This window comes from Nomia melanderi, chromosome 3, assembly GCF_051020985.1.
Source record: "Nomia melanderi isolate GNS246 chromosome 3, iyNomMela1, whole genome shotgun sequence".
Taxonomy (NCBI): Eukaryota; Metazoa; Arthropoda; class Insecta; order Hymenoptera; family Halictidae; genus Nomia; species Nomia melanderi.
Window position 1 is genome coordinate 14586946 of NC_135001.1, and position 26724 is coordinate 14613669.

The window sequence follows — 26724 nt, forward strand, 5'->3', positions numbered from 1 at the left end:
CTACACTCTGATTTATGAAAGGTAGGCTCAACGTTTTGCGGTGTTGCCGGGTTCTCATGCATCATGCACATTACTAAAAATATACACAAAATATTTGTATAATATAATCAGCGAAGTTCTTATCATTTTTTGAACAATTAATTTTTAGATCTGAAAAAATCAGAGCGTTGTCCCATATAAATATTGAAAATTATTTTCCATAAAATTATAGTTACCGCACTTCTTACTATCACACTTAATAATACTCCCCACGGCGGTTGTTTTCTTTCTTGAGCCTGAAATGAAGTATCTCACGGCAGACGATCGATGTATTCTTTTGCACGCTTAATTCTAATTTGATTTAACCTTAACGAATAACTTAAACTATACAATCATCGTGGTGATAAATTAAGTAGCAAATTTTATTTAGAAAAGTTCTTTGCATAACAAATAGTTTAGGACAGCGTTTCTCAACCTTTTTACACATACAGATCGGCGAAAAAGGAAGAAATGTTTTGTGGATCAGATAACGGCCAAGACAGAAAGAAAAACCAACATGGATGGTAATTGTAATAATAGTATTCGTACTTACATTAATTTATATCTAAAAGCGGTATGAACCTTTATAAGAGTGTTCCAGATCATATCTAGTAGTTCAAATCATTTAAATCATTTTAGCCTTTTATACATAAATAAAGCAATATGAAATATGTTTCAACATATTTCCTGCAAATAAATTCACTGGTCAAGGTGTTAATTAAAAACTTAATTAAATATTACATATTCGTGAATTCTCTGTCCCTATTTTTACGTCCACACCGAAATATTTCAACATAAAGCATCCACTATATAACAACATGTTTATTATTTAATTTGTCAATTATTAAGGAATGATTATTAAACAATAATGTAACTACTTTATTATTATTCATTTCGATAAATAATTCAACGAATAAAAATATAAATCTAACAATGGAATAAATGATTTACAAACACGATTAAAAGGGAAAAAAGTTGAATGTATAAGATACGGAAAACTGATACAAATTATGTGACAATATCGCAAACAATCGTGAAATGCAAACACCAAAATACTACGAAACATACAATTCCGTAAATAAATGGTAATAAACTTTGCCTAGAGAAAATTGAAAAGCAATTTTCTGTTTTCTTATCTTCCACTTTCGAAATTTTTATGTGAATATTCGAACATGTTTTACTCGAAACTCTTTCTATGCAACGTATCCGCTGTGTTTTTTTGTTATCCATTTTTTGAATCAACAACTCCATTAAGGATTTTACATCTTTCAAAACGGTAGAGGATTCTTTTGAACCGTCTTTTGTACTTTGTTCATTATATATATTTACGATTGGCGTTGAAACAGATCTTGAAATTTCGTATTCAGACTCGTCGCTTGACGATGCAATTTCCAATCTCGACAAAATGTTCACAATATCTTTACCAGAATGGCAACTGTCTCTTATGGTGATGTCAATACTGTCACTTTTCGGTGAACTCCTTAATATCTCCTCATATTTGTTTGATGTCTTGTTTCTTGCCTTTTGAATTTGTATTCTATCTTCTTGTTTTTTTAATTTGCTTTCTATATGTTTTTGGTAGATGTAAATCGCTTTGTACAAATTCTCAACTTGAATCGAAGCACTTTGTAAAGCCGCTAGTGTTTCGTTAGAAATAAGCTTATCAAGATTATTCAATTTTGCGTCTATTTTAACATGGCAATCTGAATTCTTTAGATACTCGGATGATTGTTTTAAATGACTTGATGGCGTCAGTTCGTGAAAATGTAATTCGTAATCATCATCATGTTGCTCACAATTTGATAGAAACACATCACTACATTCCTCCATTTGATTCAAGAATTTCTTACAATGTTTTGTCTTTGAATGTTGTTTACCTTCAAGTTTAATGCTCTCAGAATATATTTCATTGGATGTGTTTATAATGATATCAGTGGAATTTTTCTCAAAACTCTGTTCTAACTTTTTTGGCAAATTCGACCATTCCGTGGCTACCAATTTAGAAGCACAGGAAACTTGTACAACTTGTGTGAAACTGTCTGTAACTGAAACCGAGTCTGTCATCGATGAAGCATTGTTACTCTTATCTGTAAATCTTGTTGTATTTTTATTTTTTATGCAACAATCGATTGCAGCATGTTTAACCGAGGCCATTTCCGTCTGTGTTTTCATTGTTCTTTGTTTTGTTGCCAATGGAGTATCTTCCTCGAAAACAACTTGTATGCCTTTATTTTCTGTTTCATGAAGCCTCGTCTGGGAAGACGCATCTTTATTAATTTTCTCTTCACAAAAAGTGAAAGTGTCTTTTGTTTGAGGTATAGAATACGTCAGACTTGTTTTGTAATGTTGAGCTATTTTTCTTGCAGTGTCTTCTAAATCTGTACAATCCTTTGAATTTTCATAATTTTTCACGATTTCCTTTGAAGTCCTTTCCTGATAATTGGAATTCTTCAATGAGATTTCTGAACCTTTAATGGGTTGAATATTAAAGATTACATCAGCCAAACTCGCAGACTTTTTCTTCAAACAATTACGATATTTCTGTTTATTTTTCATGTATCGTTCAGCCGTGTTCACCAAATTAATGTCTACTCCTTGTTCGCAAAGAAATTCTTTGAGCATAGTCAAGGACATTACTTGTGAAGTTGAAATAGATCTTTCTTCGTTAGCAACTAGTGATTTTTTTAATTTTTCTTTTATTACTAAATCATTGATTTTGTCTTCGATGAAATTGGGAGTATGTAATTCAGAATAACTACTTTCTTGTATTTTCTTTTGTTTAATGGTGCTCAATGGGGAAATAATACCAGGAGAAGTCGAACAACACTTCGAGGACACTAATCTAGTTATATAATCCGAACTCGAAGTGAAATTTGCCGTGCAACTGGTATTAGTTGCGGAAGGGAAATTGCAATTATTCTTTAGTTGAGATTTTTCCAGAGGAAAGCTTGATTTTGAATGTGTATCTTCATTATCGTTCGTTATAGAGGATGACACAGAATTTGTTGACGTTATTACAGCTGTTGGAAGATGTGAAATTTCTTCATTTAGATGCTGCCGTTTACGAAACATTTCATCTTTAGATTGACTTTTAATTATTTGATTCGAATCAATGTCTCTTGTAGGTTCCTCTTCCGGAATCTTTACTTGTTCCTTGATTGAAGTGGAATTTGTTTTAGTTCGATATTCATAATGATCCGTCGACTTATTTGTACTTCTCTCAGCTTTTTCATCAGTTGGTGTAGATTTTATGATTTCCTTTAGTTTTTGAAGAACTTTGGACTCTCTGGAGGGATTTTGTCGAGTAACTCTTTCCAAAGATGGAGCCTTTTCACTGTTTTTTGAAGACGGCGACTCTGATCGAGAAGAATCTTTATGTTTTTTGGAAGATACTTTTAATATTCCTGGTTTTAGTTTAAATTTGGACGTGGTTTCTGGATTCATGAATTTTACCGAACATGTTTCGGCGCTGACTTTCTTTTTCAGCTCACCTATTTTTCCTCGTTTCACTTCCCTGAGAAAAATATTGGAAATTATTTTTTATTGAGTTGTTTCCTATGTTCATGCTATTTTTTCGAAATATAATTTGTTTATAATGCCACTGTTCGTGCTAACCCTTTACACTTTAGAAGGTTTTTACTAGAAATACTCAACGTTCTACGATGAATTACTTACACACGACATTTTTTTCAACTAGCTTAACGAGAAATCGTAAATAAATTAAGAAACAAAATATAAAATAAATATTTTATGTACTGATGCATTATACAAAGCTTAATATTAAATATCAAACTTCATAATTTTGCTGCTTCAAATTAAGTGGCGACTGAGAGACGCATCTGGAGTGTAAAGGGTTAAATGTTATCTATTCTTCCATAATTACAAGATCATGTTTTCAGACTCAATATTCATAATTGATAAACTATCCGTTGAATTTCATAAAAGTCTTACTTCATATTTTCCATTGGTTGATTCAGCCTTTCATTGACTTGGGTAAACAGAAGTCGACTCTTTTGTGGAAAAACAGTAACATTGCTTAAGGATGGAAATTTTATTGCACCACCCGGTCGCCATACTGGCTGTAAATTATTAACAGCACGACACTTTTGTCTAGAGACTGGTTGTTTTAATCGTTTGAAGTTCATACTCTGCGTTGGTTTTTTAAACAGCTTTCCTTTCTCGGGACAACGAACATTGTCGTTCAACTTCCTCTCGATGGTTTTATTTTGACCATCTACCAAATTTTCTTTTTCTCGATATTTTTGAGTACATATGGATTTCATACATGCTTTGGACTTTGGTCGTTTCAAGACACTATTTTTAAACACCTCTGTCTCGACGTTACTCTCCTTCTTCGAAAAATTCGCTTTTAAGCCTTTTGCTTCGGCAACTCCACTTTTTTGCCTGTAACTTACAATTACCTAAATTGATGTAATATTATAAATGTTTGCACAATTTTATGTGAACTTTATCTAAAACTTTGAATGTGTCAGTTACCGATGGCTAACATTTCCCATTGGAGTCGTGGGTATCACCGGTGACCCACAACCAAATCGAATAAAGTAATTCGTTCAACTAAGAAATGATTGTAAATTAAAAGTGATGACATTCAGCAAGATATATGTGTAAGGAGCATTAATATATGTGTAAGCAAATAATTCATTCATTCGTTAAAAATTAGTAAACTAGTGAATGTTATAAAAAATGTACGACACCTAATGATGATAAACTGAAATTAGTGTAGAAAATAAACATTGAAAGTAAATAAATTTATAGGGCGGTTCATTAACTCACATTAATTTAATTTAGTTAATGATCCTAATTACCTTAGATTTCTAAGATTTTCCTTTTCTTTGTTCTCAGCTATAATAGTTTTTAACATATTCGAAATGACTTGCATTATATCACATATTTTGTTCAACCCATGGTCCCAAAATGAAACAACTTCATTTGTAATTCTTCTCTATGTGAATTTATATAAATATTTGTTATACAATCGTAAATCGCAAAATATTTGTTATTTAAATTTAATTTTTATTTTATTACTTTTTCATATAAATTCCTTTCTTGACGCCATTTCAACTGCATGCTATTTATTTGTTGTTCTACAATAGAATTTTTAATCATGAAAAGGGTTATGTTTATATTTGTTTTAAAAAAAATATACAAATATTATCCAAACCCTGTTTTTTCAAAAGAATTTGATTTTGATCTACTGCTTTTACTAATTGAAAGATCAAATTTGACAAGCTTCTAGTGATCATTGCCTCAGCTTTGTAGTTGTCATTTGAATCATGAATATAACTCTTGCACCTGGTAGATAAGTGGTTCAGAATAACAAATCAACATAAAACATACACAAAGTGACATAAAAGAAACAATCATAATGCAAGGAGTTAATACTGTCATACCTGGAAATAATTCTGGTCAGAAGACACAAGGCCATTGTCGAACGAACAGAATCAATTGAACCTCTGCTCTGCAACTTTATCCAAATACTTTCCATTTTTTGAAAATTAATAAATAATTGTTCATGGATTTTCATCAATAAATCACATATTTTTATGTTCCCCCTATTATTATCGTCTGTTTTGTTCTTTTCCCTTATACCATCTCCAAAATCATCTATTACGTATTCCGTCGTCTTTTGTTTGGAATTTTGATTTCCTTCATTTTGCCTACTATCAACTTGCAGTAATCCTTTCTTTTCATTACACGATCTGTTGTTATTTAAACTTTCTTCTTGTTTCTCTTCCATTTTAGTAATTATCTTTAAATTCTTGTTTTTGTTAACACTTTCCATTTCAAAATTCGATTTTCTCTTTCTCGTATCGATCATTGCCTCGTCTATGATCAAGGAATCAGCATCAGAATTTTTAATATTTTTAGATGAACCATTTGTATATTCGATGTTTCTGCTTGTACTCGAATTTACAAAATATTCATCATGCGTATCAATGGTAACATTTAGATCCTTTTTCTTGATTCCAATTAAATTCACTTCTTTCTTTGAAGTCTCGTCACATTCAGCACATGCAGCAAACTTTGTTTCATCATTTGCACACGTTTTTCGTGATTCTAATATTGCAGAATTATTTTCAATCGCAAAGGCATGTTCCTTTTTTGTTATATTTTGCGCCAGAGAATCTTTAGAGTCTACTGGCTTTTCAAGAAATCTATTTTGTGAACATTCTTTCGATAAATCCATCTCTTTTCCATCAATATATGATCTCTTGGCACCGTTAGAAGTAATGGAATTCATACTTCTATCTATATTTAATTTACAGGTTCCATTAAAATTTTTGACATTTGTGCTTACATTCTTCTCTTGAAGATCTCCCTTAATCGTCTGAACAGATAGAAATGATTCGTAAATATTTTTCTCGACATCCCTATTATTCTTTCCACATTTTGCATTCTCATTCTCAACAATATACATTTCCTTTTTCATTTGTTTCGATGCTATTTTTCTTAATGGAGGAACATTCTCCTCAAAGAATACGGATTTGGAAGATTCGTTGTCCTCTTTTGGAAAACTCCTCATCGAGCTTCTTCTCTGATTCAAATCGGAAGATATTTGATCAAGATTGTCAATATTCTCTTTATTTCCCGGATAAATTTCGACCAACTCGAAAGGACAGCTGAAAAGAGCATCTTCGATAATTTTATCTCCTGACATCCTCCTGTTCACAAAAGATCCAGTTCTTTCTTCCAATTGATTCGATTGATTTTTCGTTCTTTTAGAACCAAAAGAAACTGATTTATCATCTGACATGAAAACTTCGTCAATGTTCGAGTCATTGGAAAGGGAAATTTCGTATGTCCCATTCGAAGAGCACCGAGATAAAGCATCTCTCTGGAAATGAATATTTGTCTGGGTGGGCGTGCTCTCCGATTGCGTCTTCTTTAAATTTGTTTTCGAATAAACTTTTAGTAAATTAGTACTCACGGAAATGTTTTCTTGTAAATGAGAAATACTTCTCGATTTCATCGTGAAATTTACTTCGTTTTCTTTATCCTCCACTAAATTTGATCTCGAGAAATAATCTGAAGCCCCGTTGAAATTCTTCTGACGCTCGTGTTTCTGTTCTCTCTTCCCGGATTTATCTATGACTGAAAATTTGCTTCTGAAACGTGTCTCCGAGCACAAAGTTTCATTGTAGATCAAATTGTCGGTGTTGAATTTAACGAACGGAGAGGTTAACCAGACTGAATTCATTGTTACGATATTATAATGCCATGAGATGATGAATTAGCGAAGCGGAAGATAGATTAGAAACCATTTTCTATTGACAGAATTTTGAATCTCTGGGGTTAGAAAAACATTGGAATAGTGCTACCGTGTGTATTATCAAATGTTTCTCATAAGCAGCAAACTTTCGATAGAACAACACTTCAGTAAAATGGATGTAATTTATTGTAGCGTAGAACGAAGCGAATCAGATCAGTTCGGATTTAACAGCGAAGAACTAATAGTTAAAACTTAGAATAAGCAATTTTTTTCATAAATTTTTTATTAATACACATTCAGCTACAATATTAGTAAAAAAAACTTTAGGAAACTTAAAAAAAACATAAAAATCTTCATTTTATAAGCAAGTATTTGAAAAATGAGAAATATCTGTTTCACCCTGGCGTTTTGAGCAAATCGGGTTATTCGACAGCGTCAGAATACGTGGTAAAATCGCAAAACCTTGGATCTACCTCCAAGGCCTCTTTTTCATAAAACAGACAAAACTAAAGAAAACTAAAGTCTAAATAAGTATTTTATACTTATATGTACATAATTGTAATATCTGTAAGTGTCTACAGGTAAATATTCTAACACATCTGGATTATAGTTTTTATTTTGGAGTATTCCAGTATTTGAACAATGTTTAGAACTATTGCACACTACTATGACGATCATCGCTATGAGATGGCATTAATAATTAAGTGTCTTGATATAAATGGTACATAATTTCCATTTTTTCCTCGAAATGTGATGTCTCCAATGTTGTTGTACTTTCAGAATAGTTACCTATTTGAAGGAAAGAATTATTATTCTCATACGTTTTCCACAACGTCGGGTAGCTCAGAAGAGTCGATGTCGGTATACTGAAAGTTAAATATAAAAATCTAGATTAATATTAAAATATTATTTTAAGTACTTGAATAATATTTTAAGCGTTCTCCATTCTCGTAACACATTCTCTTAACACAAGAAATTTATCAAGAACTTAGAATCTAATTGTATAAAGTTATTAAGTTATAGTTATAAGTAATTAAATTAATTTATATTAATATTAAAAATATCCACTCGGTTAATCCAGATATAAATTAATTTAATCTGAATTAACCGAATGGATATTTTTGACGGACTAGATCGACTAGAATTTTAGTTATTTATATATTCAATAATTCAGATTGTCAAATTGTACCTCGGGATACGTACAATCGAACTCTGTTAGTCGCTGAATTAAGTCGGATAATCACGGTTCTACTGTATTACAATAAATATTCTCCTATTTCAGAAATTGTAAATATTTTTATGCAGAATAAATGTTATACGATGAAATTAAATAATTATAGAAGATTGTTAGTACCCTGTAATTACAAATGATGTCCACAGATCTACCATAAGTTCACTGATATTGTGATCAGCCACAGTCGGTTCAAACTTGTAAGTTAAATTCACAGGCTCCAATTTCTGTGGAAATAAATAAATTAGGTCATCATCCCATGTCTTATTGTCTTGCAAATACAACTCTGAAAAAGTGTCCCCATAATTGAATAAATAGTTGTAAACTTTATGTCCACAAACTTCTGTCACATGTTTCAGATATCGGGTAACAGGATAGAACATAATTACGTCTGTTAGAAATTGTCCAATTCCGTGTGAAATCTGAAAAAGAGGTTCCGTTTAGTAAAATACACACCGTATTCCATTCTATAATAATGTTAGTTCTTTAACGATTTTGTGTGACACTACATAAGTCGTTGGAAAATGAAAACTTATTTGAAATAGGAATGTGTCTTATTATTGAAGTTTTAACTTGTAAAAGATTTTGTTAATATTAATATTGGTTAAGTATGCATGGCAAAATAACCACTCTGATCCGCAGTTGTCGATGAACATCCTGTAAATATGAATTTGTTGTCTTAGCGGTTATTTGTCAATATTGTGATCATATTTACCAGAATAAAAGTTAAAATTATATCACACAATTTAAATGATTGCTTTAATAATTTCCTCTATAATTATATTATAATTAATTTATGATACAATTTAAGATTTATCTTAACAACATATGTAACACTTACGTTGAACATAAAGCTCCCATAGTGTTAATTAATATTTGAATAATTACCTGTTCACTTCTATTTAACATCTCAGTTCCTAAGTAATAATTCCGTGCTTCGATTGCTATATGCGTCGTATTTCTATCTTTCAGAAAATAAATGTCTTGCAATACTTCGGCCATTAGTGATAATGGGTCATTTGCCAAAAACTTATACAATGTTTCATTTGAATACAGTGCTGGAATGTTGAAAAATAATTCATGCATCACAGAAGGTATATATAATTTAATATATTATATATATTTAAAACATTATTTACTTCCTAAAGGTCTTTTCTTTCAATTTCTTCAAGAAAATTTGCATATTTATCATAGTTAAGGTAATAATTAATAAAATTGTTGCTTCGGTTGCTTTCCAAAGTTACATTTCTCAAAAATGTACAGTAATAAAGAAAAATAGTTTACTGGTTCGTACTTAATGTAGAAAAATGTATGAGAATCTAGTTTGTTATAAATCCACAAAAAGCAATTGAAATATATGGAAATAAGATTCAAATTTGAAAGACAGCGTCATTTTGTTAATCTGAATGTAAGCATCATAGAATATCAAATTCCCAACAAGTACATAGATCTAGCTAATACATTTTATGTGTCAGTAAGTTCATCATAATAAAAATAGCCCAGTCTTTGAATTCATTGGATATTTGATTTTTTGTTTTATACCTTTTACCACTGAGATTGCTTCATTACGACGGGATCCAATAATATACGGACTTCTCTTCAACTCGCATTTTTCGATCAAACTTGTAGGGGACTCCGTCAACAATGCATCCTCGGATTGTGGTTCCACTACCGGCCCCCATCCCGCGTTCAAGAGTTCTTGCACATGTGTAAAAACCAATGAAGTTTCCATTACTTTTGATGCAGTCAAACGTCGCAGACAATTCACTAATGAATACGAGTCGTTGGTCGGACAATTGTTCTTTCCCCCAAGTCTTTTTGCGGCGTCAAAGTACAAAGGATCATGATGAAATGAAAACGCTTGGGACACGAGTCCACCTTGCATTATGACGCGACTAAACATATCTGTAAGAACAATGACACATAACACTGTCAAACATGAGTTTTCATCTGCAGTTATCGTTGCAACTAGCAGTTACGTGATTCTGTTTAAATTAGTTTGTTAGAATTTTTGTACAATTCTCCCGACAGCATCATATTTTTGAAAACAAGAGCTTTTCTGAAGATGTACATTTTTTTTTCTAAAGACACTCTTTTGAAAAAGAAATAATGGAATAAGTACGTTATAGCAAAATTCGACGTATTTACTTACGATTTATATCTGTATTATTTCAAAAAAATAAAAATGAACGTACGTTCCGACTTGTTCGAAAGTGCGTGTATATGAACGCACACGCTACCCATGTTTTGACCAGCCAACGTCACTTTCTTAGGATCGCCGCCGAAAGCACGTATATTTCGCTGAACCCATTTGAGTACTAAGAGTTGATCCTTTAAACCAAAGTTGCCTGGGGCGGCTGCATCTCCCGTGCTGAGAAATCCAAAAGGACCTAATCGGTAGTTGTGGGTGACAAGTACGATGTCTTTGTCGAGCAAGTAATCAGGTCCGAAATAATGGTCACTCGAATTTCCTCTCATGAATCCACCGTCATGAGTGAACACCATTACAGGTAGCAGGACGGTTCCCTTCAACTTTTTCATACATAAACATTTTACAATGTTTTTTCTTAAATTTTGGATAACATTATTGTACTTGAATAACGAAGACTGTTGGTAAATAGTAATGGTATAACCTCGAAGATAATCTAAACAATTTACTTCATAATTTCATGGTTATTTCTGCATTTATATATTCATAATATAAAGAATATATCATAATATACTGCTAATTCTGCATTCATTGTTTAATATTGTAATTATGTAAAATTTATAACTCAATTTCAACACTAACTTCTGTTTGCTTGAACTAGATAGTGTATAAACGTATTTAATCAATTTGAGGTAAACATGGAGAGAAAGTTCAAAATTTTAGAAGGATTTTAGAGAAAGGTTCAAAATCTTAACTCCACCGTATGAAATATTCTAATAAATTCTAATTGTAGTCTGATGTACATATTTACCTACCTTTGGACTATAAACGTTCATTGTCAAGCAATTTTCTTGTCCTACAACAACTTTGTTTGCAACATATTGCAAACACAGCCGACCCTCTTTGTGCGCTTTTAGAGTTCCTCTCCATGCTTTCTTTGGGACGGGACTACGAAATCTTTGAAGAAACAAGTAAGATAGTCAATTGTTGACATTGTACAATTTGTATTTGATACTTAAGAATGTAATGCGTGGTCGCAATCGTTAATACGTATAAAGAATTCACGCCTGATATACTACAGTTAGTGTAGCAATTCGCTGGAAAATGTCACGATGAAGGAAATAAAATGCGTTCACTTTACGAGCTGAAACTTTAAACAGAAACTACTATGCCATCTCGGAAGATTTACACGGCACATCAAATTGATTCTGTTAGTGAAGAGCGTCAAATTGTTTAAAATGTCACATGCCCTTAAGACATAACAAAGTAGAATGAAGTTTGACAATTTTCATTATTAAAGAATTCCTTCTTATTAAAAGATTATTGTATACGTTTCAATATATATATATATATATATACTTTTAGTTAGAAATTTCGTATGTTTCTACATCAAGTTCTAATAAAATTTAAAAATTCAAGAATGTTAGTTGTAAGTTCTCCGAGAACATTTTTCTGTTTCTGCGATAGCCAACATATCAATAATTGCTTATACACAAATTAAAAGAAAACATTTTTTGTAATGTGGGTAAAAGACTAGTTTTTATAATTAAGTAACGCATTTTGCGTTTTTTTAATTGATCAATAAATAAAAGTAATAGAAAATTATAAAAATTGTCTTGGGAAAAGCAGAAAGACATTTAAGGATGTTTAAAATGTAATGGCACGCGCGACACCCTAAAACATCGAAGGAAGAATAAATGAATGAAAAAAAAGAAAAACTTTGAGAAAAATATGTGTTCACAGGCTTTCGAAGAAATAAATTTCATATTTTAATTCATTTCTGCAAAGTACTCAGTCAATACTTTACAGCTCTGATCACAAGCGCGGAAGAGATGTATGTAACAAAAAATCAGATAAAATTCCTTTTTGCTTGGACAAATCAAATTAGAAAATTCATTGAGTATATGCATAGAGTTTCCTGAAATTTTGTATTTATTAAATTACGATTAAATTTTACTACTATTCTCTGTAGACATTAATAAATACAGTAATAAGTAATAATGTTTGGTACAAATATTCATGATGTATTTTCAAGTTCAATGATGTGAAAGATGAACAATCACCTGGAAGTAAATTATTTCACAACAAGATCTTTTTCGAAATGAAGGATAAAATTCTTCTCATTTGACATATTAATTACTGAAGATCTACGAAATATTAAAAAAAGAACCTTAGGTTTCCAAGCGGCGGTTCAGCGTAAGGTATTCCGAGAAAAGCAAAAATTTGTCTTCCGTTTCTAGTTTCCATCATTATACCTTGGACGTAACCTTCTTTGATTTGAACTTTCGGTTTATGTAAAATCAACCAAAAATTCATTAACAGAAATATTAGTACGGCTACAATCGCTGATATCAACGAAACGCGGATGACTGTTCTGCCAGTAATAGAACAACGATCGATATTTCTACACCATGGATGACTCAAGTTTTGATAGAAACACATATCGCTCGTCAATCACTCCTAATTGGTACTAAGTAAATACACGCGTTTAAATGTCACGAACAAGTGAATACAAGTGCTACATCAGCAGCAAGCTTAACTAACGCTGCCGTGCATGCATAATTTCTTTGAACCTTGCAACTTTATCGCAGGTTGCACATATTATTTTACTGAAAACTACGTTCACCTGTTATGTAAATTTTATTTACTTCGCACCTCGTTATCTTATTAATTATGGTGTCGCTGCATATCTCTGATAAAATAAATTATTGTCTAGTTACCAGTGTCTGATCGAGCTAACTAATTTGTTTTGAAACTTTAATCTGATGATGCAAATACGTATTTACAAATACGATGAATATTTATATACATGTGTGCATTTATATGTAGATATGTGTAATATATTTTATGTCTCATTTTATCCGCCACATCAGGAATAAAACCTACACATCGACAGAAATAATTGAATACCACTCTAATATTTTAAACTTCAACAACTATTAAGCTCAAGTGCATTAAATATTATTTTATTTTAACAGAATCTTTGCAAAATGAGTTTTTTATTTTCAACCTTTTGTTTGAAGATTCAAAGAGATTTTATGAAGTTTTTGTAGATACATAAACGTAAATATAGATATCAAAGATTAATGAAATATGCGGGAATATAATATTTTTGTCACGAAATTACATTGTAAAAAGGTTCAAATTGTAAATATACTTTATTTTCTCGAAATTTTGGTTAAAATCGGTTTAGAGACGGATAATGAAACATTATTGTCTTTTATATTCTAATTTCTGAATAAAATACCCTTGGAGGTATTGTCCTTCAACGACGTTTGTTAACTTGATCAAAGAACTGAAGGGACAAGTGTAGCAAGGGGACACGACCACTCGCGATGAACGTTGACGCCTTGGTTTCGGCCGCTTCTGATATTGGCTGATTCGCATAAACGAAGATCGCAAATGAAACAGAATACGATAAACTGAATACTACAGTAATACAACTGCTCTTCTGAAAATATTATTATATTTCATATACGCATGAACTAAACATTCTTACTGAATCTCGGAGAAGCTTTATTACTGAGTTAAACCTTTTTTATTGATTTATTTGATTTCATTACCCTATTTGTAGCGCGTTTAGTCTTGTTTTTATCAGAAAAATAGTTCCCATCGATTCGTGATCTTTCCGAATTTATGTTGCTAATGATAAAAGAATCTTTCTCAGTTAGAAAATCTCAGTTAGCTCTGCGTTACAATGTGATCTTTGATATTGACCGACGGTCTTTTGAAGAAAGGCAACATTAGTTTCCGGAAATTTCTTTTCATTTCGGTATAGTGTATATGCTTTCCAATACAATGAATAATTCTTGCCGTTCTGTATTTAGCATATGGCCAAAATGATATGCTTTCGAAAATCTGCAATTTTGATCGATAGCGACATCCGTGGCAAAACTCTAAAACTGGTAGACAAACGGTACCGATGTGGAAGCTTACGCGGAATGACTGTGACGCTATCTATGACAAAATGTTTGAACTGTTAGAAAGCAAAGTTGGCGCATTTCACAGGAGATGGAGATACCTTATCATCGAGATAACAAGGTTTCTACAATATCATCGAGTGCAAACGAATAAACTAGGCAGTTTTTTCGATGATAGTGTCAATGATATCGCGTCTACTTCGGCGAGCTCTGTCGAGATTGGGGGCAATCTCGATAGCACGAAGCTATCAATTAGCTTTAGCTAATTCGATTCCTACTAACAATTTTAAAATCTTGTATTATCGGTAACATCGAGCGCGACACCGAAATGGTATTGGAGTCCTGAGAATCCCCGAAGTCTTAGACAAAAATTTCCATAAGCTGCAACATCTGTACCGTCCGTTGTTTGGAAAATGGTACTTGTCACGGCACAGGGGCAAATGGGGTTTTCTGCTGAGTACGTTAAGTGATGCGACGTGTCAGATCCTCATGCATTCCTAGTGCCGTCTTTCAAACAACGGATGGTGTGTATCTTAAGGTTGTGGCCAATGCTATACATTTTATCGTTCTGTCACAGATAGAGCCACTCAACAGAGAACTATGGTTAATATATCACCATAGTGGCTATTATACAAATTATAATTTATATTAAATGAACTGTTTAATATCGTGTCTGATTTCAATGATCGACTTTATTAAAGTAACAATCGTTCATATGTAATAGGATAGTTTTTACCCAAAACAGAATTTTAAGTTTGTGTACTAAATTTATAGTCGCTTCAGTATGCTAGAAGAAGAAAGTCTAGATTTCCCTTTAATCATATAGTATTTTCAACACGAAAGTATGTTTTATTTTATAGCATGTAAGTATTATAAGTCACCCGTCCTTCATATTAACAATTACTTTTTGCAGGTTTTAAATATATTATAATACACATCTTACAAATACAGTATAGCGAATAATACAATAATGTGTACTATCATGTGAGCTTGGCATGCCAATCAGTGCGTTAAATGGTATATAATTTTTCGAACATCCACACGTTTTATAATTTTATAGCAGGCTGTAATAATTTTAATGATTAAAGAATTCTGACTCTAATTAGTCGGAGTTCAGAAAATCAAGTTAGGCAAATACAATACCCATAGATTTGAATTCAATGACTTGTAGTGACAAATCCAATAAGCCTAGTGACGAATCCAATACTCAGGGATTCAGTTTGGAACTTTATTTTCAGGACTTTTGGAAATAGGTTCCTAAAGCCCGGAGATCCGTAGACCTCAGGAATAACCCCCGAAAGTTCCCGGTGTCCCCCGCAATTCACCGGATGTAGGACCATTGAGGTTTTAATCTGTAAAAATCCGATACTGCCCTCGGTTCTTTCCCCTAAGGCTTCGAATGTCTTTGAAAGATTTTGCTAACGACAAAAACAAAGGAAAAAAGTATCCACCCCTAAAAATCTCCAAACATTAATTCTTAAGTCAGAGCATCCTTGAGCAGATCTTTGAGGAAATCTTTGTGTGAGTTGAGAAGATTCTCAAGACTTAACATCATTTCCGGTTTATTAACACAATAATTTCTTTGAACTATGACGATCAATGTGTTTGGTGATGTTGTAAAATTAACTTTGATAAACGATGTCCTGCTGTATTATACAGCGTGTTTGGAAATTGTTGCGCACAAATGAAAGAGTGCATACAACTCGCTAAATTGAGTAAAAAAATTCCAATAAACATGAGTTGAAATTTCAATGGCGTCCATGATACAAATAGGTTTCGTTTGAGAAAAATATATATAATGACCGAGTTGAGAATACCGAATTATTTCAAAAAATATTAGTGATACGAAGAAACATGTTAGACAAAGGTTACCGGTTGTGAAATATTACATATCATGGCAGTAGATATTTGAGCGTGAAGTGACCCTGAAATATCCTGCAAAGGTGACGTTGCAATTTTTCTTGTTCCGTTCTTATAAAGCCAATCTTCCTCACTTTTCTGTAAGAGTTAGCGAGTGAATAGATCTGAGTCAATGAGTCGAATTGTCATAGTTTTGAGTTTTGTTTTCAATAATAAACTCTGTTATTGTTGTTTTTTTTTAATTAATCCCTACAATAGCTAACTTATTACATAAATTTTCTTGTAATAATACAACTCCAAAGGAAAAAAAAATTAACAATTTACGTTTAATGTTTGGATAATCTAAAACACTTTGTTCAAATCTATTTAGTTCAACCACTGAGATTTTAGTATTTCACAGTTATTATACATAGTATCGAATCGGTCTAGTTCATTTGGACTGAAAATAATTTTGCTCACGTAAGATTACATTCTTGTAGTTGCATAGGATTAATCGGTACAAACGTATGTGTTTCATTTTCAGTTGTGTCAAAATTTCGCGCGAATCTATCTCCACAGGTAAAACAACGTTGCCGAGCTTCATTTTTCAGATGAAATATTAATCAGGGACGCGTCAACAGGGCTGGAAAAGTTTGTATTTTTGGACATTTAGGGATATTCGTGGATGTACTCTTTCGATGACGTGCACTAATTACTGCCGGCAAAAAATTGCGGACCACCGTTAACAACGTGGACGCGCGTGATCTGCTGGACTTTCTTATTACTCAAGTAAATATTTCATTCATCGTTTTGATCGGCGACATTTGATTATTACGGGTTACATTAGATATACTCGGAGACACGTCAAATTAGGCATCGAAACATTCAAAACATGCCAGTTTTAGCCAAGAATTCTGTTCCTCTATATTTATATTTGCCTGAATTTCGTGAAGTTTTCAAATCCCAATTTTTCCTCGTTAACTAGAAATTCTATTTGCTCCCTTATTTTCCTGTCGGCTCATCAACGATGTTGAAAAGGAAAATGTTCGCGCATCCAGACTGTGGTTGCGGCAGGACATCCATCGAGAAAGCGGAACATCGGCTGCTTTTTATGCCGATACTTTACAACCTAGGAAAAATGACGTTCTTTGTGAGCACGTTGTGCGTGGTGGCCGAAAGTAAGTGAGATTGAGGAAGATTCTCAGTCTTCTTATTCCTTTTGATAGAGAAATTGTGACGAAATCGTGATTTGAACTACCGTAAATGCGTGAACAGAAGTTTAACTAAAAGCAAGTTTCGTATGGACAATTGATTTTGGAATAAGTATATATATGCGCGCAGAATATCACATAGTTGTTGAAACGAAATCTAATTTTAGTATTATTTCTAAGTTTTTATTCTATGTAAGGTGAGATGGTATATTTGCGTTTGACCTCGCGTGTGTTTTATGGCGCATCAGTCACCTTATGCAATGTATGACATTCATTTGTTTTATTTTACTTCTTCCTTATTGTGTGCCTGAGTTATTGGAAGTAACTATCATTTTATGCGACTATAAAGTATTTGAGCGCTGTTTCACTCGAATGGATATAATTTCTGTAAAACTTTAAATTTTTTGTAAAATTAACTGAATTAATTCAATCTTTAGGAGAACAAAACTCGGATAATTTCTTTTTATATGTGTATAAGAAATGTTCCACTAGCAGTTTCAAATATACAAAAAATGAAGATTTAAGTGGGTTAACAATATTTCGACCGTTAAGACTTCCTGCTCTTTCGGTTCAGACGATTTAAAATATTTCGATATGAAGACAGTAGTAATCTAATTAACCTGTTTTTGATTCATTTATTTCAAATTAATATTTAGTTATGATAAATACCTAAATATTAGCATATAAACAATACAACATTTGTAATCTCAATTTCCGTCAATTCACTCAAATCACGCCATTATATTGAAATTGTCGTCAACGAAATTCACATTCTCAATCATTATTAAACCTAGTAATTATTTTTAAATATAAACATGTATTTACTATCATACTATTGTTATTTAATCGCTATTTTCTTATAATTTAAATCGATAATTGCTTTTTGCATTTTCATATGATTTCACCTTGCATTAGGCATGTATTGGTTATTTACTTTTCTAATTATGTATTCTTGCAGAATATTCTTGGACAACATGCAACAGAAAGAAATTAAACTTTTTACTACAGGGTCTTCTTAAGTATTTATTAAATGTCTCTTCTGTCAAGTAATTTTGCTGTTGAGCTCAGTGGCAGGCTCAGAACAAATTTCGTCCTCCTGCTTCTTTTCTCGTCCCTCTTTCCTTCTTTTCTTTTTCTAGATTCTTATTCCAGCCATCAATACTCGAATACCGAAGAATATATAAATCTAACTCACCAGTATACCAAACATGCTAAACCCTCCAACGACGCATAAGAAGGATAAGAATTCGCAATAAGGTACGAAGATCCACGTTCGAACGTTTCTGAACGTACCGTTCCATCATGACACGAGGAAACACTATTGCCCATTGCCACTCCAGAAACGTGAACCGGGAACACGTTAAATCGATCAAATCCCTCGGTTTACGTGTTTTTGCACATTGACGAATTGCAGGGACCATCGGGTTGCGAATGTGATATGCATGTGCGTGGGACAAACCTCCCTGTTCGACGTCAGCGTGAAAGTAGCGGCGCAGAGAGGCAAGGAAGAGTTGGTGTTCGAAGTACAGTGTAGCTCCGATAAATTGACAGACTACTCGCAGCAGAAAATTTAGAGGGGCTGGGGACTCTCAGTTTTCGACGCATGATGGTTATTAGCCGCGCGGCAGTGACAAAGGGCAGAAGCGAGATTGAATGCGACGGAGTGAGATGTAACGACAGAGAACAAAGTTTGCGGCACTATAAACTTTGATCTCTGTCGTTACATCTCACTCCGTCGTACTTAGCTTCGCTTCTGTCCTTCGTTACTGTCGCGCAGCCAATAACGACCACACGTCGAATACAGAGGCGGTCCTAACATTGTGATTGGGTGAGTCCCGTTTCCCCTCTGACTTTTCAGCTTGTAGGCAGTCTGCTAACTCGTCGAGGCTGTACTATACTATTCGCCTTTCACATTAGTTCCATCCGCCACTAAGCTACAAGTGGACAGGGGCAAGGGGACTCTTCCACTCGTGATGCTTGAGCCGCCTCGGCTTTCGAAACATGGTTATTATTGGCGCACGACAATAACAAGGGATGGAAGCGAAACTAGAAAACAAAATTCTCTATATTTTCGTCTCACTCCGTTGCATTCGATCTCGCTTCCATCCTTTGTTAATTCCGCGCACCAATAATAGCCATGCCTCTGTGCACTTTTAGTTCGCTAGTCAATAGAACTAACGTGAAACGCGAATAGTAAGCAAGGCTGCTTCGCGCTTATTCACGCGAAATTTAAAGGCGACGCCATCCGTTGCTCGAGGTAATTAAATGTCTATTGGAAACTCGCCGCCCGCGGCTGCGGCTGCGGCTACGGCCGCCTCGTCGACCTGTCGAGAGGTGATTGAATGCCCCGGTTTGCTCTCGTTCACCATCTTGAATTACAGGTGTCTGCTACCGGCAGATCCATTCTGTCATCACAATGAAGTACTTTCCGACCACCGAACGCCGCGGCGAACGGACTTATCGCCGTGCATTTAATTAATCACGCGGGTATCAGTACTACTCCCGGGTGGAGTCTAGTTTGCGGCCCCGATGTTTTTACGAGCGCGAATCCCGCGGTTACGGGAATCTGTTCTTGACTTACATTTGTCATCTCGCAGTGGTCCAGGTGTTTGCACGGCTGTCACGCCTCGCGCTCGAAACTTTCAACGATCGACTTATCGAATTTTCCTTTTTCTGCGGATTCGAGGCTATGGGTCTTGCACGTCGAGTTCTGACGTACTTCTGACGTACGAGTATCTGCGCTAATGGTTTAATGGAGTACGATGTGATTCTATGCGGTAGAATAAGTTTGAAATGTGTATGCTCTCTATATTTATTTACTTTCATGGAATTTTAAGTAAAATTTGGGATACAGTTTTTACTTTAAAGCCTCGTTCTCAACGGAATCTGGTTTGAACAGATGTAGGTGTGTTTGACAAATTTCGAAGCTGAATTTTCTTCAGAGACTGGGTTTCAAACAGGAAAGTTTTATTCTACACTTTCCGCTCATTCTTTGGTGTAGAAAAGCGCGCGTGAGCGTGTCCGTGTGCGCGTGGGTGTGCTTAACGCTCCAAAATTTAAACTTCACGGATTTGATGTTACAAAAGGTAAGCTTGAAATGAAAGGAATTTATTCATGCTTTGAATTTATTTTAAAACATGCTAAAGATTTAATTGCTGATAAATACTGTTAACGCATAATTTGTGCTGCCTGTAGGTGGACTAATATTTAAGTTACGATTCTATTCAATTGCTACAACCTTAAATACTTTTCACCTCAAATATGTATCCGCATGGTGTATTTTACTCTACAATTTTCCCAGAATTCACTGTTTTTTAATTTCTTCCTACTTCTTTAATTACGCATTGTCTTCGTAATTAGAGGTTATATATCTTTGTTTCTTTGCAAAATTCGTTCGGCAAACGCGCCCTGTTTCCAAAGCTACTTAAGGACATTGTTCCATGTGGTGTGGAGGTATTGCAACTACGGATGGTGCAACTTCATCAACAGAGAGATAAAGCTGCCTTTCCCTGGGGAATATTTATCATTAAACGACGGTAAACGTGCGAAATTTCGCACTGAAAGGATTTCTCCAGATCGATGGATTCGTGGGACGGAAGAGGGGATCTATCATATAAATAAGTGTTGACTTTAAAATAACTGTTTTCGAAATTGCTGTAATTTAACTGAATTATTTTACGATGGAACCTTCTTATATTTGTAAAAGTAATACGAATTAAGGAATGATTAAAGATAAACAGAATCTTACAGAAAAAAGAGAAGTGCGTTAACGTTTTGAAAGTTGCAGAATGGTTTAACAATAGTCAATTGTCAATTTTCAATTGTCAATGTCTTCGAAGCGAAGTTTAAATTTAAGAACTAATATGGGACATTTAAATTTGTATACGAGAATCATATATGTTTCTAATAGTTAACGATCGTTTTAGCTATCCTGTATATACATAAAGAATCCATAAACAAGCACAGCTGAAGAACAAGGTTAACCCTTTGTTGGATGCTATGGAGGTCACCGATGACCTTAACCAAATCGAATTACTATAATTCATTCCATTAAACAATGATTATTAGAAAACTTTTCTATATTACAAGTAACACTACCCAATGCAGTGACATTCAACGAGATAAATCTGCAATAATAATAACGCAGTTCGATTACATAATTTGATATTTTATTATTTTCATTTTATATATTTTTCTCGGCAAAATCGTGCGGCACTCAACGTGTTGATATATCACAGTAAGATGAAGTCACTAAGGACTCCAAGTTTTGAGTTTCCAATAAAACGTAGTTCAATGATTGATAATACGTAACATCGTGTACATTTGAAACACTTCTTGTTTGATATTCAAACAGAAAAAAATAGGTAGAACTCTTTCAGAAGTAGTCTGAATGTTCCATAGGACTTTAAACTTTGTCGAAACAAGTCACACGAACTATTTCGAGAAATTCATGCACAACGGGAAAAGTCCGTCAGAACTTCCTAAAGAGTCAACCGTGCGATTCGAGGGTTTTGCATTTTGCGTATATTCTTGAATGCAAACTGCGAAGAGATTCTCCCAAAATGCTGGCGATGGAGATAACACATATCGCGTGATGATCGACGCGGGCATTATAGATGTCGGACCTAGCTGTCAGAGAGATCGTAAAACGTCGAGGTAAGGGTACAAGTAAAGCCCGCAACTGTCGGCATTGATGAATTGTTAAGAGTCTCTCCTGCATATTCGACAGCAGAATGGAGAATACATGTTTTGTAGTGGATATGCAGCTGTTCCTGTCGAAAGCACATCGTGACAGCCGACTCTGACCGACTCTTGGTACATTTAAAACTGTAGCCTCCGATCCACAAGCTAATTTCGAAGTCCGACTCCCCCGCGTATTGATATATCTATGCGGCTAGTACGTGCGCGCCCTGTTCCCGCTTTCGCTCCGGTTTCCAACGATAGTTGCTTATTAATGCAGAAAGTCGAGTCCTCGACTTCGGGAAAAACCATGTTATACGAAAACTCGGACGTAGCCTGTTCGTATTAAATTAAAATGGTTTAATATTCCAGAAAGTTAAAGTGGTTGCCAATTCTATAGAATTCTGTTCGGGATCAACGATTTCATTGATTCGAAGGATGCCTGCCATTCAGGGTGCAATTGTGTTTCGCTATGCTTGTCAAATGAAATAGGGAAGTATCCGAGAATTTCCGACCAATCCGACAAACAATTTGTTGAATTCAACTATGATCTGAATTCGTGACAGTTTATTCGGAATGGATAATTTTATGTCATTCTGTAACAATGGTATATCGTTTTTCAAAATAATTTTTGTGTTTATTCAACGTAGAATAGGTGAAATAATTAATTTCTCGTCTTTTTTACTTTTAATGTGGAAGATGTCTTGAATGTAAGATAGTTTTAATTGTAGCTTCTGTTCGTTTAAAACAGTTATATTATTATTATACTTCTTCACTATGAACACATTTATGGGCTTATTGATTACTTTTGATGTTTATTTCTGATTTCGCGTTAATGTCCCATTTTTACTTTTAAATTGGAAATTACTTACTTAGTCGGTTCCATTTCTCCTCCAGTTAATCCTTAACTTCTTCAAATTCTGGTTACATCTTTTGTCTATTATCTCGAAAATTTCATTGATGTTTACCAGAAAATTGAAAACGAAGTTCTAGCTTGCCAGAGTATAACGGAAGACGAGGTATCATTTGGAAAACTTTTCACGAAAACTACGAATAGACGCAGACTCTAACTTGTTTCTCATAGAAGCAAGTATTTATAGAAAAACCTATGCACTTTCGAGGGTTTGAATATTTTAATACGTCTTAACCTATAGTCATAAATTCATTATTATTTATTAACGATATTAACGCATAGATTGATATATAACGCACAGACATATACATTCAATGTTTTACTACAATATCTATGAAAAGTTTAAAATTGCTTTTATGTCTTGTGAAATAAAATTTTTAAATACCTGAGAATGTGACCTTAAATGTATAGATTACAATAGAATTAAAATTCTAATAAATATAGTTAAATCACAACAGTCAAATTCATATATGTAAATTAATATTTCCCTAAACCAACAAGTTTTCATGTTTTGTTATCAAAGTAAAATTCAACGTTTTATCACAAATTTGTATTGTCATTTTCAGCATGACATACGAGTACAAATGGTTAGCTCGTGACCGATCAACAATGTGTTAATGATAAGGGTATAAACGCACTCTTGAACGGACATGGAGGATGTGGTTGTACACGTGTGTACACGTGATCCTAAAAAGTTGTCGCTCATCAAGGTCCGGCTCGGCACGGATTTGGCTGCAAATATCTCGCGGAAAAAAGAGGCGAAAATGTGACCAACCATTTGATAGCTTTCCACCGTGCGTGATATTCATCCGGACGGTCGCGCACGGCTGTGTCGAGATGCGCAATAATTTTTTTCAAGCAGAGTAAAAAAGGAGAGAGAATAAACTCGGTTGAATAAGAGCTGGAAATTCTTGGTGATTTCAAGTGGATTCGTGAAATATGTACTCCGGAGAGTAATGCGCGGTATTCGAGAGTACCAATTGACCGTGAATTATCTGGAATTCCCTAAGAGGATCGGACGATGACTACGGAGTTCCATGCTAACACTGGCACGAGTTCGTGTCGCGTTTGAGATGCAAAAACGCGTTTACGAGCTAATTTCGGATCCTAATCTCCGGCGGTATTAATATTTGGAATACGGGAATACGTATGTACCGGGTGCTCGGTAAATGAGGCCATTGGCAAGCTGATCAGATCACAACCGATGTTTATGTAGTAGATATCATTTAGGATTTTGTCACATTTTGTTTTATGTTCAGTTTTTTTAGAATTATGGTTCTGCTCTTTATTTGCACCATTAGCATTGCAATTTAATGCAGATGATGTTGAGAAAGGGGTAGATTGATCGCATAATTTAATACTTCAGTTGAATCAAATGTAAAACTTTATTTTAAATTGTACGTTTCGTTATAAAATATTTAATAACTTGGTTACTAATAGTTATCTAGATGACTTGGTTATTAATAGGTTTTCGATAATAATGCGCTGTATATTTATTATGGTAGTTTTGTAGTTGATGAGAAATAGATATTAGACGTTTATGTAACTTTGTTAGTATTTAATCTAGAATATGAAGTTTATATTTATTTGAACGAAACTGGGAAATTGAAATGTTTATATTAAAATTGCTCGTTCAACAGATCATAGACTGTCCGATTTTCTTCGACGGAAGTGCATGAAGCATCAAATCTACAATGAGGTCCTGTTCATACAAGAAAATATGCAAGAAAGGATTTTATACTGTGATTGGATGTCCAAGGAAATCTTTTATGTCTCCCATTCGAGGGTGTCTTGAAGGGAATGAAAATTATATTGAACTTCTCTTTGGAATTGACATTCTCAATAAAAATTAAAAAATCTTCGATGTAGCAGTTTTCTTCAAAGAACAGTGATATCTTCATCTTAAAATACTGGAAGATCAATGTTCCATATTCGTTTGAAGTCTATTCTTTGCCGACTACTATAAAATGTTAATAAATAATACGTCAATATAGTAATAGAAACATATTACAGCTGTTAAAAACTTCTTAATGATCTAGAAACTCCGAAAAAACGGAACTTGAGAGAGAAGAATCATAATTAGCAAGTATCTATTTGTTAAAATGTTGGACATAAATGGAACGTTCCTTTAAAATAACAATCAATTTGCACATAAGTTTGTCTTCTACGTCAACTTTAACCCAATTTTACTCACAGAATACTGATACAAGAAACTACAGAGAACAATCTGTTTAAAACAAAATCCTTTCATTAGTTAATCGAAACATACAGAATGAAAGGCGAATGTGACGCAAAAATAATTCTATTGTTTAATATACAGACACAAGTAACAAATAATTAACGATTATCCGGAACAAAGAGAAACAACAGAATACAAGACTGTATAAAAAAAGGAATGGGCTATTAAATATGTATGTGGATAGAAACAAGCTTTTTCTGTAATATCCGGAATAGAGACACGCCTTAAACCTTAGAGATAGATTTATTCCTTAGACGTAAGTTTTTGTTGAGAAACAAACGAGGTAATAAATCCTACGAATTCACCCTATAATTGGATGGCAGATAATACGATAATACAGGTTAAGTAGAGGAAATGAATAACGTAGTGCAGGTTAAACGTTATACATTTAAAATTAGAGTTTACGAACTGGGCAGGATCGTGCATTGTTATCGAAACGTGTTCATGGTAAATCGATGTGTGTTAATTTCAATAACCAATTAAATCCTGGCCCGTATTCACTAATATTTAATTAAAGGCTATATTCAGCGGTGGTTGTTATTGGTTGGTGTACGTGCAAGTTTAATGTCACTGTTCATGATATAATCAATAGTAAGAATATATACAACAGTAATGAACATTGTATTTTGTTTCGTCTATATGTAATCTACACATATACGGCGTTCTAGCTTACTCTGAGAAAATTTTGATATTAGATTTCACGATTAAACAAAAGAGAAAAATAATACGCGTTAGTTTTTCTGCGTACACATGTTTTACGTAAAATTTTATCTCAGAGAATTTTACTTTAGGGAAAATGTAAGAAGTGATTCTATTAGGTATCAGAAAAAGTTCGCACGGCTTCTTAAATTAAAATTTAAACACAGAGAATGTTTTTGCAAAATTGTTTCATCGTATTTAATACCAACGGCATAAACATAACTTGCTGCTAATACCCTTTTCATTCATTAAACCAGTGAAATACTAATTGAAATTGGACCTCAATTCATTGCTGACAAGAAAACTGCACGAACTTATTTCGGTAGCTAATACATGACAATACGAGATAAAAGTTGAAGGTAACAAATTATGGCTTTCCTTTGTTTTCAAATTATTCCAAGCGGCATTCTCTTTTGGAAGGATAAAAGATCGATCTTTTTCTCGCTTTTTTCAAAGTGTAATATCTTAGGAATATGTTCTTAAAATGTTATGTTTTAATTGATAGAAATAGCAAAATTTACAAACTTTTAGTTTACACAGTTTTTTCATTGTTTAGAGAAAGTTCTAATATTTAATGATTTTACAAATCAAATT

General features: G+C 33.5%; 1 protein-coding gene across 1 annotated transcript; it reads right to left on the reverse strand.

Annotated features, from left to right (window-relative positions):
• Positions 1-34: 34 nt before the first annotated feature.
• Positions 35-13168, reverse strand: LOC116431728 (uncharacterized). Its single transcript, XM_031987555.2, has 14 exons — positions 12800-13168; positions 11445-11586; positions 10676-11012; positions 10023-10385; positions 9369-9538; positions 8604-8902; positions 8039-8115; positions 6968-7131; positions 5430-6874; positions 5201-5331; positions 5065-5123; positions 4845-4981; positions 3970-4428; positions 35-3532 (listed from the first exon to the last, which is right to left on the reverse strand). The coding sequence occupies exons 1-14, from the start codon at positions 13069-13071 to the stop codon at positions 1027-1029; spliced, it is 6561 nt and encodes a 2186-aa protein (XP_031843415.2). The 5' UTR covers positions 13072-13168; the 3' UTR covers positions 35-1026.
• Between the last annotated feature and the right edge of the window lie 13556 nt (positions 13169-26724).

Excerpts from the sequence above, each read along its gene's own strand:
- LOC116431728 (XM_031987555.2), bottom strand. The coding sequence starts at position 13,071 with ATGTGTTTCTATCAAAACTTGAGTCATCCATGGTGTAGAAATATCGAT. Across the intron at positions 11,013-11,444 it reads TGAACGTTTATAGTCCAAAG|TTGAAGGGAACCGTCCTGCT; the intron begins GTAGGTAAATAT and ends TGTATGAAAAAG. Across the intron at positions 5,332-5,429 it reads CTGACCAGAATTATTTCCAG|GTGCAAGAGTTATATTCATG; the intron begins GTATGACAGTAT and ends CTTATCTACCAG.